This window comes from Amphimedon queenslandica, unplaced genomic scaffold (assembly GCF_000090795.2).
Source record: "Amphimedon queenslandica unplaced genomic scaffold, v1.1 AMPQUscaffold_13518, whole genome shotgun sequence".
Taxonomy (NCBI): Eukaryota; Metazoa; Porifera; class Demospongiae; order Haplosclerida; family Niphatidae; genus Amphimedon; species Amphimedon queenslandica.
The window spans coordinates 395,691-411,019 of NW_003546246.1; the positions used below are offsets into that span (position 1 = coordinate 395,691).

Consider the following 15,329-nt stretch of genomic DNA (forward strand, 5'->3'; position numbering starts at 1 on the left):
ATCAATGATATTGTAAGATAATTCATGTAAGATCTTAAGTAAGATCAGGCCTGTACATCTTATCAATGATATTGTAAGATAATTCATGTAAGATCTTAAGTAAGATCAGGCATATACATCTTATCAGTGATATTGTAAGATAATTCATGTAAGATCTTAAGTAAGATCAGGCCTGTACATCTTATCAATGATATTGTAAGATAATTCATGTAAGATCTTAAGTAAGATCAGGCCTGTACATCTTATCAATGATATTGTAAGATAATTCATGTAAGATCTTAAGTAAGATCAGGCATATACATCTTATCAGTGATATTGTAAGATAAGTCATGTAAGATCTTAAGTAAGATCATGCCTGTATATAGTAGCTAAGATTGATCCAAATAAGATCTTATAAGGTTGTTCTTAATTCTTATCTCACCTTACTTTATCTGATCAGATAATACAAGATCTTAGTAAGATTTTTTTGCTGGGCAGACACATCAAGACATCAGACTTCTTGTTATTGTTTTTGAGTGAGAAAGACTCAACACAAGGCATGGGATTCAAACTACAGTTTGAATGTCCAAGCATTAGAAATGAAGGTAATCAAGATGAAGAGGAAGAAGAAGAAAGTGGATTGGGAATAGATGAATAAACTTAATGAACCAATGTGATATTTGTATGTACTAATTCTATTGTACATAATGGTTTCTAATTATAATAACCTGATTGTGCATTTGCAGAACTATGATAGTTGTCAATCGTGCCAGCTATATTTTGAGCTATTAAATGTTCATGATTGTAAACATGTTTTAATGATTATAGTCTTGCCCTAGCTGCCCTTTGACTGCTGGATGAGACTACCTTATGCATAGCTATCATAAATAATAATCAGTGTTGTAGTTATGATAAATCTAGTTTTGTTTATGTAGTCATGTAATATGTTTGTCTTGTTTGAAAACAACTAATTCATGGAAGTGGCATGTTAAGCTTGACTCAATGCTGTGAATCAGGGTAAATCATGAAAATTTATCCAGTGGAAAATTTTTATGTTTGAAAATTGTGCTGTGATGTAATTTTATCATGTACATGTAGTTAATGATGCATGTTATAGCATCTAATTTTCTTTTAATTTTGATCTAATTATAGTTAAACATTTTTGGTATATTATGTACTCTTGATAATACATAGCATAAAAGTGCATAATACTGAAGAATGTATGTAAAAGAAGAAATACCAGAATGGCTTTTTTTACATAAATTCTTCAAATAAAGTGCCTCTGTTTTTTCTGTTTCCTTCATTACCCCCAAATGTCAGCAGTCCTTGTTGGCAGTCCTACAGGTTGGTTTTTACCTCCTGTGAAACTTGATAATAATAATAATAATAATAATAAATATGTTTGTACTGATCCTATATTCTTCCTACTATTAGGGGCACTTACTGGTGCTTAAATATACTTTGATAATGGCATGTACTACATCAATGTAGTGGATTATTAGACTTTTTTGCCTATATTACATTGGGGCTTGAGGGTTTGTGCATTATTGTCTAGTTAGTTTATCTTACATCTCATTCCTAGGTTAGCTCCTTTATATTATGCAGCACAAATCAATTTGGTCAATCATATTATTAAAATAATTGCTTGTTTAAAATGTGCCTGCTACTGATTATTGTGTCTGCTAATGAGCAAGTTTTATTGCCTTTGAATTTGGCTGCAATTTTAGTTTCAGCTCTTAATTGGTTTTAGCAACATTACTTTTACTATGCCATACAATCATGGTAATTTGTAGTGCTAATACCAATGAATGATTTTATTTCCTAGTACTTCATAATGCTTGTCGAGGTAAATTCTTTGATTAGACCATTAAACATTTTCTGTGAAAATGGATTTATCTACATTGGACCAGTTAGTAGATCATTTAGTATTTCTATGAGTCGTCAAATATTCTATAGCTGATTAGTGGAGGGGCAGGATTGGTCATGATGGATGTGGTGTCCTTCATAAAGCTTTTTGTAGTTACTAAATACATTATGTAAGTATAAAAATGACAGACATTATGGCTATTTGTGTACATTGGAAACAAGGATACAGTATTATTATTACAGCTATCAAATGCTGACCCAAATGCCATAATAATTCAATCATCATATGTATTCAATGGTATCTGCTTATACGCCTATGGTTCAATTGGAAGTTATATTGCTGTTACAACATGGCTGTGATATGAAACTTGATAATACAATTACAATCAATGCAAATTACATGTACATTGTACTGTGCATTACTAGTAACTATGTTTTCTAATTATAATTTGTGTTAGTAACTCTGTGTGTGCTTATGTCATGCATGACCTGTGTCTTAATAGTCAGTGAGACAGATCTAAGACTAACTTTGAAAATGAGACATAATGATTAATTATGGACATAAATCTAAATTTCAATGGTGAGATATGGCTCTGTACACCATTTTAGGAAATGATTTAAAAAGATGGAAAACCTGGAAAACAGTTTACTTTACTGAAGATTTCCATGGTTTAGCAGTAGCAGCAGTTTTTATTGTTGAGATAATACTGATAGCTAATGGTGTTGTGCCATCTATCATAGTCACTCTATCAAAAAAGAAGTCCTTCAAACAACCAAAAATAATATTCTTTTATACTGTCACATCTTGTATTAAATTTACTGTACTTCCTTTCACTATCATTGCATTAGTTCAATTTTAGTAGCTGCTATATAGTGAGTAAATTATTGGCAGTATAGACAAATGAGGAGAACAGTGGGACTTGTTTTTTGCTGCTTACATTTTCTGGTGGATTGCACTTGTCATATTAATGACAATTGCTGATGTATTATTTGATTGTTTTCTAGAAGTTTATTGTCAAGCCACATCTTCACAAGCAGTTCTTGAGAACCTGCTAAGCTCTGATCATCACCATTGCTATCTATAAATGCTGTCTGCTGTATTGAGCTAGCTCTAATTTTTTTTATGGGCCAGGTATACAGAATAAATTGGTTCATTCTGTTCACCTATATAGAATAGTATTTGTTATGTTATTTATACTCTAATTTTTATAGTCATTCTTTTCTCAATTATAATTATTATTTCTGTTCAGTTGAATGTTTTGTATCAGTCATCGATGCATAACACAGCAGTCACAGCTAAGAAACGATAATGTTTATGCAGCTAAGAGGCACTTCCTATTTAAATAGGTCTATTTAGATTTATGTTTTTGGCCTATGGAGTATGCTTCACTCCTGGCATTATTATTATTTCTTTTATACCATTGATAGATGTTCCTGTATTATTCAGTGTGGTTGAGTATATTTGCAGTATCTTTGTTACTGTAGCAAATCCTATTTTACAGACATACTTATAAAGATCTAGGCCTGAGATAAATATGGCTATTTATCTTAGCATCAGTTTTCCTTGGTAGATCTAGACGGTATTTATGTCCCACCTTATAATGTGCTGTATAATGTGTGAAAGTCATTAACTTTGTTAATGTTGAAAGTTTTCATGGTCATAACATAATAATTATGCTGCATGGTCCAGGATGGAGATGATTTGTGAATCAGATCATGCCATTATGAAACCTGGGCCCTGGTAATTTGAAGACTTTACAAGCTTGGCAACCATCTCATAGCAATAAAACTGCTCCACAATTAGATCTATTTTGCCTTTAAATCATTCTTTTACAACGGACAAGAACTGATGGTTTCAATACCAATTATTGATTATCTAATATCTGTTTAGCTCCTCAAATGTAATCTACAAACTACCCTCAGTCTGGCCTTCAATTTTTAACCACAATTATTATGTAATAAAAATAAATCTAATAATTTATTGTGATAAACTGTTGTAGTTTAAGGATACTTCAATACACACAAAACCACTAAATGTACATGTAATTCATATTTTCATGTAGTTTATATTTTTGGATTATCACTCTTGATATATGGCATAAACAGTAGCTACTCCATATAAGGTTTTGTTCTTGTAAACTCCACTAGCAAATGTGTCCCAATTAGTATCCCAAACACATCGACTGGCTTGAAGTACACCAACATCACCATTTAAAAGTTCACCAATAGTAACAATGCACACAATTTTGTATCGGTCATAATTGAGATCTTTGACTGCGTCTTTTATAATTTGAGCAAGTGTTTTCGTCATTTGAGCACTAGCATTAGCATCATATGTTTCACCTTTCAAGTGTGTCTCAAGCAGCTCATTTATAACTCTTTGAGCAGCACTTGACTGGAATTTTACTTCAGGTTGGAGCTTGTATGTGTTCTCATACAGAACTTTGGGTTTTGTTATTGTCATTTGCTCATCTGGTTCCTGTGCTAAAGCAATGACGCTCCTATTACCTTCACGTTTCTTCATCTGTTCCTCATGAAAGCTCTCTCTAGAGAACAAACTTGACTGCTTTGCAGCGAGTAGTTGGCCAGGTGGATACAAAGTGTTTTCTTTTGCAGTCATGGTACTGTATCTCTCCAGTCTTCAACAGTATGTACACTGTACAGCAGCTGCAGGAAACGCCTTCAAACTCGAAAAAGGAGTGGGCGTTAAGTTGTAGGATGGGTGTGGTCAAAAATGTTATAAGCCACGCCTTATTATCTTTTAAAACTAAGTTAAAGTCAAAACTTAAGTCAAAACAAAACCAGGATCTCGAGAACCGTAGATATACGCCTAACAGTCTTATATCTATGAGAGAACCGACTACACCAAGGCCCAAACCCCAAGCGACAAGTCGAAGACAACTATAATAAAACTTCTTACCGAAATCAATTTCGCATCTTTTTTGAAATGGTGAGTATGTATGGTTGATTTGTAAATTAGTTGTTTAACTCTTTGTTTAATGACTCAGTTTAATCATCATCGTATTGTATTACATACATGTATATTGAGGGAATTGTGGATAGTATGAGGGATCACATTATTTATGAAGGAATCGATTTATTATAGAATCTAATCTAGTCTGGCCCCTCTGCGGGACCAGACTAGGTCTAATCTAATGCTCAATAACTAATTTTGTCCAACTATAAGTAAATATATATTGTTCCTGGTACTGGTGCCTCAATTTACATTTACGTTGTTCCCAATAGCCTAGCTGTTCATGTACAGTGTTGATAGCCCAAGTTTACTTGTTCTGATCCATTTGGTGATACATTTTATTTAACCTTGTTATAAAATAAATGCCTGGTTGTTTAATCAAGCAAATAAAGTCATGTTCATCTCATCAATTATTGGTTTGGAGTAGCTGCCCTATTTTGTCAAGTGCATGTACTTTGTAACACATCCTTTTTTTATGCATGATATTTTTAGATTGTCACTGTAACCTACATGTACATGTATTGTACATGTACAATGTACATGAGAATTAGCTTGTGATACTGTAAACATACATGAAAACAATATCAATAGAGGATATGTGTGCTAAGTATATTCATTGCAAAATAGATGTATTCATTATGTACCAAAATAACTTTCAAGAAAAATTAATTCATTGGACATCAGTTTGCCAATGACAGCAATGGAGAAAAGGTAGACAAAGCCTTTTTTCAGGAAACTGCTCTATATTTATTGATATACATGTTTTACGTGACATTAGATCCTCAAAATGATTTCTAAACTTCTGAAAGAAGCCTCAAGAAGGTCGCATGGCACGAAAATGTGTTTTCCCCATTGAACTCTTAATAAACATGACACCGAACATGGCAGCCATTTTGCTGTTTGGGTTAGATATGCGGTACTTAAAGTTATGAATAGACTTAGCACGCCTTGGCTTTTCATGCAATGTTTTACATCAAAGTTATGCAGAGATCCATTGGTTGACAATGCAGAGTAGAGCTGTTTTGACAAAAATATGGTTTGTTGCTCTGAACTCAGTCAATGAGAAGATTTGTAATATCTGTTCTTTACTAAAGCAAGATATTATGAACACTTGAAAGATTTGGGAAAGCCGGATTGATCATTTTGTTGACTCTTTGTTACAGCCCAATTAAGAAATCAGGCTCATACAATAAGAGTATTGCACTATACTTTTAGGTGGACTTTCTCTTGACAATACTTTAGAATAGTTTCAACTTTTGCTGATTGATAAAAATTAGTGTCGCCAATTATTTCATGTGGTTGAATACCATAATGAGATACATGTACATGTATAATGACATTCATTGAAAACTAATTACATGTATAATAGTAGTTACTTGTCACTTCAATTGTTGATAAATATTTACAATAGATGTTGTCAGTATCCTGTAAAATAATAGCTGGGATTCTTTCAGGCATACCAGAAATCATTTTTGCTTGGTGCATTTAGTGATTACTGTAAACGTTAAAATTTTCGTGGCGGATAAATTTTTTTTTTCATGGGCCACACAGATCCATGAAATTTTAATGCAAGGGTGTGGTGGTTAATTCAATAGGCCACGTGACAGCCACACGTACTGACCATGAATATTACTTGTCTCTCTTTCACACTTCAGCATCTCTGCTTCCCAGATCTCCTTATATACATGGTAACCCCTGATAACTGAAAAGATAGTGAAGGTACACATGAGGTAGGCATTTCTGCAGGTGTCGCCATGTCGCCACGTGGTCAATAAATTAATAAGATTGGGTAATGCCTACCACGAAATTTTTAATGCACGAAATTAATTTTTATGAAAAAATTCCAAAAAACATGAAAATTTACACCACGAATATTTTTACGTTTACGGTATCAGGAGCAGGTAAATTTTTGATGACTTACAGTAAGAGTCAATTAAAGAATCCACATTTATAAACATATGTACACTTCTGTCTCCACTAATTGAGCATGCATTTAAAATTAAAAGTTGCTTATCACTGCCATTCATGAAAGTTTAATTAAATGCTAAAAGTTTAAATGGCTAACTCTTTACTTCCTTCTACATTTTACCATATAAATGCCTTTTCCAAGTAAATACATGTACCTGTCACAAATATATTCCAACTATAGATATGCATATTTTGTACAAAATTAGTGCCTCTAATTCTTTAGGTGCTTATTAGTGTAATGTGGCTACTTATAGGTTTCAGCAGTAACGTTTTTCCAGACGAAGTAACACCAAGAGTACATTATGTACTCTCGGTAATATGTAAAGAGTATAAAGAGAAAGAGTGAGAGTGAGAATTACTAAGAAGACTAGTAGTCATAAAGGAAACAAATTCACATGTTCCACCAACATAATGTAACTATAGGCATGCACAAAACACCATACATACATGTACATGTACATGAAATCATAAAACCATAAAGTACTTAATAATAAAAATGTTTACAGTGCAATAGTATACAGTACCAGTGAGTATATACTCCTTACATGAGGCAGAACCTGGTCTAGTTTGGTAATGATTGTGGGTTCTAACTTACTTGAATTTTTTTAATTTCAATTTTTTTCTGCTGTCAAGAAATAAATACCCAGGTGTCTAATTGGTAAAATATGGTACATTTACATGTATCTTGATGCACTTGATGTATCTTGATGTACAATAAAGTACTGAAATTTGTAGGTGAGTCTATTTTTTGTTTACTAAAGAATGGGATAGTGTTTAGTTTTAAGTGTGTAGATCGGACATGTGTCAAGCCCTTTTCGGCTTAAGCCCAGATTTTGAAGTAATTGGAAGTGCTTTATAGCCTTTTAGGTAAAAAAGAGCTTGGGCTTGGGCTTGTACTTAATTACAAGTTGTATATTCCTGAGTGTTGGCTTTAAGACTTAAAGCCCAGGTGTTTTTTCATTTGTCATGATCCCCTCGTTATCAGTAATCATTACACAATAGTAGTATAGTATGTGTATGTGTAGACAATTTGAGGGACAATTAAAATAGTCCACACCCCAATCAGTGAGCAGTCTGAGCACATTATTAAATCTGGGAATGGAAGCAAAGCTACATGTACCTGCAGTTTATGTTTATTAATCATTTAAGTGAAAGGCTTGTAAAGAAATTAACTGTTTAATGCTTTTGCTTGAGCTCTTTCATAATGTAATTGACACAACTCTGGTGTAGTACTAAGTACTAACACATAGCTCATTGGCATGTAACTGGTTAAAATTAGTGTATGAAGTAATGAAGATAAAGTAAAATACATGTATAGCAAGTGCAACCATAGATATGCTACCCGTAAACGGGATTGGAAACTTCCGTTACTACCCATGGGTACCAGGCTGGTTTGAACTGTATTGTTCAATTCTTGGTATACCAATGGTGAAGCTTTGTGGGACTCTAGCTTCTGCATTTTATAATGAAACAGCTGAGTTTTACTTCTATAGACTCTTTGTAAGAGCTTTCAGTACACCTTGATGTTCATTTTTTAATTTTTTTGTCTATGTTGCATATTTTGTGAGTAATGGAATCACGAACGATCTGGCAAAAATTCAGATAGCCTAAAAAGCTCTTACTAAATGTTATGTTGCACTGAAGGCTCTTAAAAGTATCTATATTAGCAAAAACTTGCTTGCTTCATTCTGAAATACAGCTGCTAGAGTCCCCATGTAGAAAAACCAAGGCTTTAGCATGATCGGGGCAAACTTGGAACAAGTTGGTTGTCACTAGGTTATCACTACTTAGTCACAACCTTTAAAAACCTTGTATTTGGCACGTTTTTTGGCTTTTGACAACCTTGTCACAACCTTCTCACAATGCACAATGAATTTGATAGAATAACTATAATCTGAAAGACTATCAACACATAATTACATGTACATGTATTATTGACATCCTAATCCCATATAGTTTCAAATGATTTCTAGATACTTGTAATTTATCTAGCCAAGAGTACATAATCTACAGAGAGTATCTAACCGTACTATAATATCTGAAACATCACCGTGTGGAACTAAGTCACGTGAGACCAGAAGCGTGGGTGTACTTACTAAAAACACGTGTAAAAATTAGCATAAAGAACAGTGGAAACACTTGAAGAAGCTTTAGTCATTATACTAGTAAACTTTATAATGCTGCTGAAGTCTGATATGTAGTACTGCTATAGCAGAGACACCAAAATGGCCATTAAACCTTGTTGAGTAAACTCGGCAGCCATTTTTTTCCTACTCAGCCACACTCAGTATGCGGAAATGCCCAAAGATGCACAAGAAAAGACTACGCGGTGATGTTTCAGCTATTATAGTATGGTTAAGCTAGGTTTTCATCCGACGAAACGGTCAAAAAGTGCGTGGGCGATTTGACCTTTTGACGCAAAAACACTTTGAAGTTGACGCAAAATTGGTCAAATTTCAATTTTGCGTTCATTTGCGTTGCGTTTTGTGTCGAGTGTAAACCAGGCTTTAGATACTCTCTGTAGATTATGTATTCTTGATCTAGCTAATGTATAAAGATGTGGATGTGTATTAATGTTATCATGATTGACTTGATCCTAATCCTATATACATGTAGTTTCAAATGATTTCTAGATACTTGTAATGTATCTGTGATACATGTAGCTAATGTGTAAAGATGTGGATGTGTATTAATGTTATCATTATTAACTTGTATAAGTGCTGGTCAATGGTCCCTTTATATGTGGTAGCAATAGCTTCATATCATCGTGGGGTGCACTTAATGAAACCTCAGTTTCCTGTCAACCTTTAGCACTTTTATGCAAGGTTGTTACTAGGTTGCTACAACTTTGCGAGGTTGTGACCGGGTTGTACCAACCTTGGAATTTTTATATGGGGGCCCCACAAGGTTCGCCATAGAGCCAATGGCTTTGCTAAGATTTTATCAGATTTGGTGGGGATACGCCCCAACCTGCCTTGCAATTATTATCATTGAAGTTTCCAATCAGGTTTATGAGTAGTATATCTATGGTGTAACACTGTATTGATCCCATGAATTTTACCAATCCTACATGTATATATAAATGGGCTACTGTGTTTTAATGATCTCTGCAAATTGATTTGGCATGAATCATAGTCATACAATGCTTGCTTAAAAAGTAAAGATGCTTGTTTACATTGTAAGTATGATTTAATGTTCATACAAAGGAATTGATATGAATAAGTACGTACATGTACACAGTTAATTTATTCATTTTGTTTTGATGTATTACCAAAAACCATTTGGCGCGGTTCATGTAGTTTTTGTTTTTTTTTCTATTAATTTTTGCCTTGGGAATTACATGTACATATACATGTACATGTACTTACTATTGTGATACTTTTAATTTTTTTATATCTGTATTTCACTGTATTTCACTTTATTTTTGCAGGAAAGTATTCCTCCTCAAGCCTTTGTTACGCAATCTTTGACATCGGCTGAAGCCAATCAAAGACTTGTCTCTGATCTTGAAGACTTTTTATGTAGTCCACAATGGATTTCATTTCGACATATTATCTGTACAAGGTTTGCTGAAGTAATGAACTGTTTCTATCTTTTTTTCGCCATCTTCATCTTCTTAGCATCACTGTTTGATGATGAAATTACCACATTTGTTGGTGCATTGCACATAGTTGAAATGCTCATTATATTTATAGTCTTACTTTTTCGTATAACAATACTAGTTGTTGACATTCGGGTACATACCTTCTGGTATAAGGAAAGATGTATGTCTACAGTTGTTGGTTTCATTAAAAAGGGTGGCTGCACTTGGACTCATGAGTCTTATCCGTCACAGCCAATGTCCACTTTAAGAAGTCAGGTAACAGTTCCAGGTCTTCGTGACAATCACATTGTAAATATTCCTTTAACACTCTTAGTTTGTGGGGATATTATTCAACTTGATTTCAGCCATCCATCTCCTGCTAATGTAAAGATTATCAAACCACAGTTTCATCATTCTGATATATTGTTGCCTGAGGAACTGAATGCAGGACAACTGCCTCACATTCGGTATAAGAAGGAGAGTGATAGTATAAGTTTTAAAGAAAGTGTGAAAGCCTGGTATAAAGTAACCCAGACACCTTTCTTAAGACGCTTAGCACAGGTTAATTTATTTTCTCATCCCTTGTCTCATCTTTCTCGTCAAAAAGTCACAGTTGAATGGTTCATAAATGTATTTTTGGTCCCTTTTACTTTTTTTCTGACTTTATCATTCAATATAATTCGGTCGCTGTTTTTTCCTGAGTATTTTCACTGGTCTGATATGTATCTAGTTTGGCCAACTTTAACCATTCTTCCTTTAATATCTCTTTGTTTGCCACTTCTGTGGACACTTTCCAATGTTTATGGACTATTGCAGTTAGAATGGTGTTTTGAGGGATATTACAAGGCTGGTGTTTGTAGCTTTTCTGTGTTGCTCAGTGTTTTGAAAGCCATTTTGATGCCTTATAGTCATTTAAAGTACAGCACATTGCATTCATTTGGTATTGTGTCAGCTGTGTGTGCTGTTGATAAGGAGTTTATTCTAACCAGCGGTTTTCCTACCCCTGAAAAAGTTTTCTTCTTTAGAAGTACACCAGCCAATGAAAAAGATGGAAAGAGTGCGTTAGATGACCGTAATGATCTTAACAGTACACGAATTGAAGTTATCCCAGAAATTTTAGATTTAACTCCAACTTCTGCTAAAGAATCAGGACTAACATTTGATGATCCTAACTGGCAAGAATACATTGCTTCTTTAAAGCCTATCGGTTTAAATGTTGCTATTACTTCACATGCTTTTGGGAATTTGTCAGTTGTTTCTCCTCCTGTGTCATTCGGTTTTCAAACATTTTTTGATAAAACTCAATGTTGCTGTAGTTTAGCCCATGAAATAGGGGTTTCCCGATATGCAAAGAATAACTTAAACTTTAAAAGTAGCATTATTGTGCTTGCACATGATAACTCTGAAAATTTTATGCCAACTATTTCTGATAACAGTTTGGTGAAAGCAAAGAGTCGATCTTTTTTTCAAAAAGTTCAGAGTGATATTCAGTCTCATATGCTGGCCATATTGTGTTCAGACCAGTTCCATAATAGCATTCTTATGAGTAGTGGAAGTGCAGATTTTATTTCTAAATATTGCTGTGACTACTGGGATGGTCAAGACTTACAGCCTTTGTCAAATAATGAGGTAGCAGCAATTCATGATTTTTTTACTAGAAGGAGTTTATCATCATACTGTATAGCTCTATCATATAATCCTCTTTATAATAATTCCATCCCATTTAAAGGAAATATAGGAATTTCTGTTCCTCATCATGTGATTGACAGGCCAATCCACCATTATTCATCATCAGAGAGTGAACTAATTATGGATAATGCAACGCATGTCCTTAACTCTTTGTGTAATCAGGTTTTTGTTGGCATGGTTTCACTTCAGTATTATCCTAAGTCAGATATTGTCAGTCTTGTTCAGGATCTTCGTAACAGTGGTATACGTTTTATACATTTCACTGCAGAGAATGAGGTAAAGGGAAAAATCTTTGCTGAGAAGTTGGGTTTAGAAGCGGGTTGGAATTGCCATATTTCTCTTAGTCCATTTTGTGATGAAGAGTATGAGTTTGACAATGAATCGCTTAGTAGTAATGCATCTAGCTTCACCTCTGTTTTTAATTTAACACAAGCATATATCAAAGCAAAATTACCTAAAGGTGTTGAAAATGTTAGGTCTCATTTAAAAAATGTCGATAATGTTCCTTTGCTGGTACCTTTGTTTACTGATTGTTCTCCAGATGCTGTTGAAGAAATGTTTAAGATCATGCAAGAGAATGGGGAAGTAGTACTATGCATTGGAAATGCGGCAGTTGTTGACAATTTGTCATTGTTCAAACATGCTGATATTGGTCTCAGCATTCTACCAGCTGGCTCAGACTTAAAAGAATTTGATTGCTCTATGCATCCAAATGCTAATGATGACAGTGATGCTTCATCACCCATGCGAATTGCTGCTAGTTTAAATTCAATGACTTGTGAGCTTCAGATACAGAGAAATGCAGATGTTAGTTTGCATGCTACAATTATTAAAGCACGGCACTGGCTTGGATCCATTCAGAAGTGTCTTCTGTTTGCCTGTGGTGCTTCCATTGCTTCATCCTGTTTTCTTGTATTGTCAGTTTTACTTTTTCTACCCTTACCACTTTCCAGTAGCCACATGTTTTGGTTTTTATTGTTTAATGTTCCTGTGGTGTCACTTTCACTTCTATTTAATAAAATGGATAATGAAATGGAGATGTTAATGCCTGATCGCACTGTTCCAGCCGGAATCAAAGACATTCAACAATTTGTTGTTTATTTTGTTATAACTTACTTTCCAGCTGCTGTTGTCTCACTATTACTTTTTAATCTGAGTTTGGATGGATTATGCCATGCTCAGAGTGGGTTCACGTGTAACTTCATTCTTGGAAATACAAATAGCAGTCAAGGTTTTCAATTAGGTTGGAGAGGTTTAAACTATCAAGGTTATACCTTAGCTCAAGATTGCACAATCTTTTTCTTCACTCTGTATGTCATGACATCTAGCTTAATGTTTATACACCATAGCAAGCCCATATGGAAACTATATAAGTACATTAATTGGCCTTACATAGTGTCACTTGTTGTGGTGTTAGCCTTTGAATTGTGCTATTTGGTTGTTTCACAGGTGATTACCAGATATGGAGTTGATAATAATGGCATAGTGTGGTCTGTAAGTGCAGTTCCTTCATATTTTTGGGTTATTGGAATTATTTGGCTTTTGTTGCAACTTGTACTACAGGAATCAGTGAAGTATCGTATCAGAAAGAAGTTCATTCATTCACAAAGAAAACTTCGTCTTTCATTTCAGACAAAGCTTGGTATGAATTCACCTTTTTAAGGTTCTGTGTCTCTAAACAATGTGACTCACTCAGTTATCAAAACTACTTGGTTCTGTTTTGTTTTTGTATGTTATTTATTCTGTTAGGCAGTAACTTCAAGCTAAACATTGATAATAATTGAATGTTGTGATTTTTAAATAATTTTTAATTTTATTACTTTTTATGTAACTGTATGTATTTGGTGGAAAGTATGAAATAATATTAACTTAGAGAAGAGAACAGTTTAAATTTAGTGGTTGTGACACAAATTAAATTGATATTAAAGTTTAGCATGAGACACTTATTATTGTGTGTATTAATTGGTTATGCTTGTTTGGTTATCATGTTATCTACAAAATATTACTACTGTGCAGCAACTGTCTATGAGTGAATATTATGAATGCATGCAGGGTTTCTGGTTTAGTGATAATCTTTGTTTTTAAGTTCTTTTATCTTTCAGTCATATAGATTGTACCCAGCAAGGTCCTTGAGTAGATAAAGGCCTAATGTACTATGCATGACACTGAAGTTATTTTGTCTACAGTATTTTTTATTATTTATAATTTAATTTAGTTAAGATAATTGTGAAAGTTGCATTGCATGCAAAGTAACTATAATTATTGATAAAATTAATAATAAATGTGATTGGAAACCGCTTGGTTCATTGTGTTTGTTAATAAGAGTTGGACTAGCCATTTAAAGTTTTAATTTTTAATACTGATAAATGATTAATAATAATTATTATTATTATTTATTATTATTATTAATGAACTTCACAATACACATAGACAAGACAACAGGATAAGACACAAAAGACTAGATAGTACTGTAGGAGAAACTGTGATGAAGCAGAGTCCCAAAAATAAAACAAAACAAAACAGGAAGAAATTAAGGAGCTACAAAATTAAGGTTAAAAAATTAAAAATAAAATTACAGGAATGACTCAATATACCTACTGCATGGACATAGAAAGTGAAATGTGCAAAAATGTGATGGTCTGCCACATCAAATCAACTAATCGTCTCTTAGCGGAGGACAAGGAGCAACTGAGTATATCAGCTTAGTCTATTAGCTTGTTCCATAGTCGTGGTAGTCGGTTGAAATAAAAGTGGCGAGACAAATTATGCTTTGTGTAACTATGAGATAATTTACGACCATTGGATCTTGTACAAGAGGAGGAGAATGATACATGTTGTAGGATACAAAAAGAAGGATTACGAGACTGAAATGATTTCATGAAGAAGACAACATCATTGATCTCATAGATCATCATCAGGGTAAGAACCTCAAGAGTAACCAATCTAGATCTGTAATCCGAATCATAATCATTTAGAATCCATTTGGTGGCTTGCCATTGAACAGTCTTGATTTACGCTATATCCTTAATAAGGTGGGGGTGCCAGATTTGTGAGCAGTAAGTCATTTGTGATCTGATGAGAATTATGTATAGTTGTTTCCTTATTGATGTAGATGACAGAGTACCAACAGTTCTACGTATGAGGCCCAGAGTTTTCAATGATTTTGAGACAATAAAACTGTAGTGGGATGACCATGATAAGTCATTATAGAAAAGATTACTCCAAGATATTTTTGACTACTACACTGGTGAATAGGTTGGTCATTGAGGA

General features: G+C 33.8%; 2 protein-coding genes across 2 annotated transcripts; one reads left to right on the forward strand and one right to left on the reverse strand.

Annotated features, from left to right (window-relative positions):
* Nucleotides 1–3,775: 3,775 nt before the first annotated feature.
* On the reverse strand, nt 3,776–4,536 carry LOC100636687 (tctex1 domain-containing protein 1-B-like). The gene has a single exon (XM_003382911.2). The coding sequence runs from the start codon at nt 4,463–4,465 to the stop codon at nt 3,926–3,928; it is 540 nt and encodes a 179-aa protein (XP_003382959.1). The 5' UTR covers nt 4,466–4,536; the 3' UTR covers nt 3,776–3,925.
* Nucleotides 4,537–4,593: 57 nt separating this feature from the next.
* Nucleotides 4,594–14,054, forward strand: LOC105313589 (transmembrane protein 94-like). Its single transcript, XM_019998948.1, has 2 exons — nt 4,594–4,795; nt 10,218–14,054. The coding sequence occupies exons 1-2, from the start codon at nt 4,793–4,795 to the stop codon at nt 13,719–13,721; spliced, it is 3,507 nt and encodes a 1,168-aa protein (XP_019854507.1). The 5' UTR covers nt 4,594–4,792; the 3' UTR covers nt 13,722–14,054.
* The last annotated feature ends 1,275 nt before the right edge of the window (nt 14,055–15,329 follow it).

Coding starts and splice junctions, on each gene's coding strand:
- LOC100636687 (XM_003382911.2), bottom strand. CDS start 4,465: ATGACTGCAAAAGAAAACACTTTGTATCCACCTGGCCAACTACTCGCT.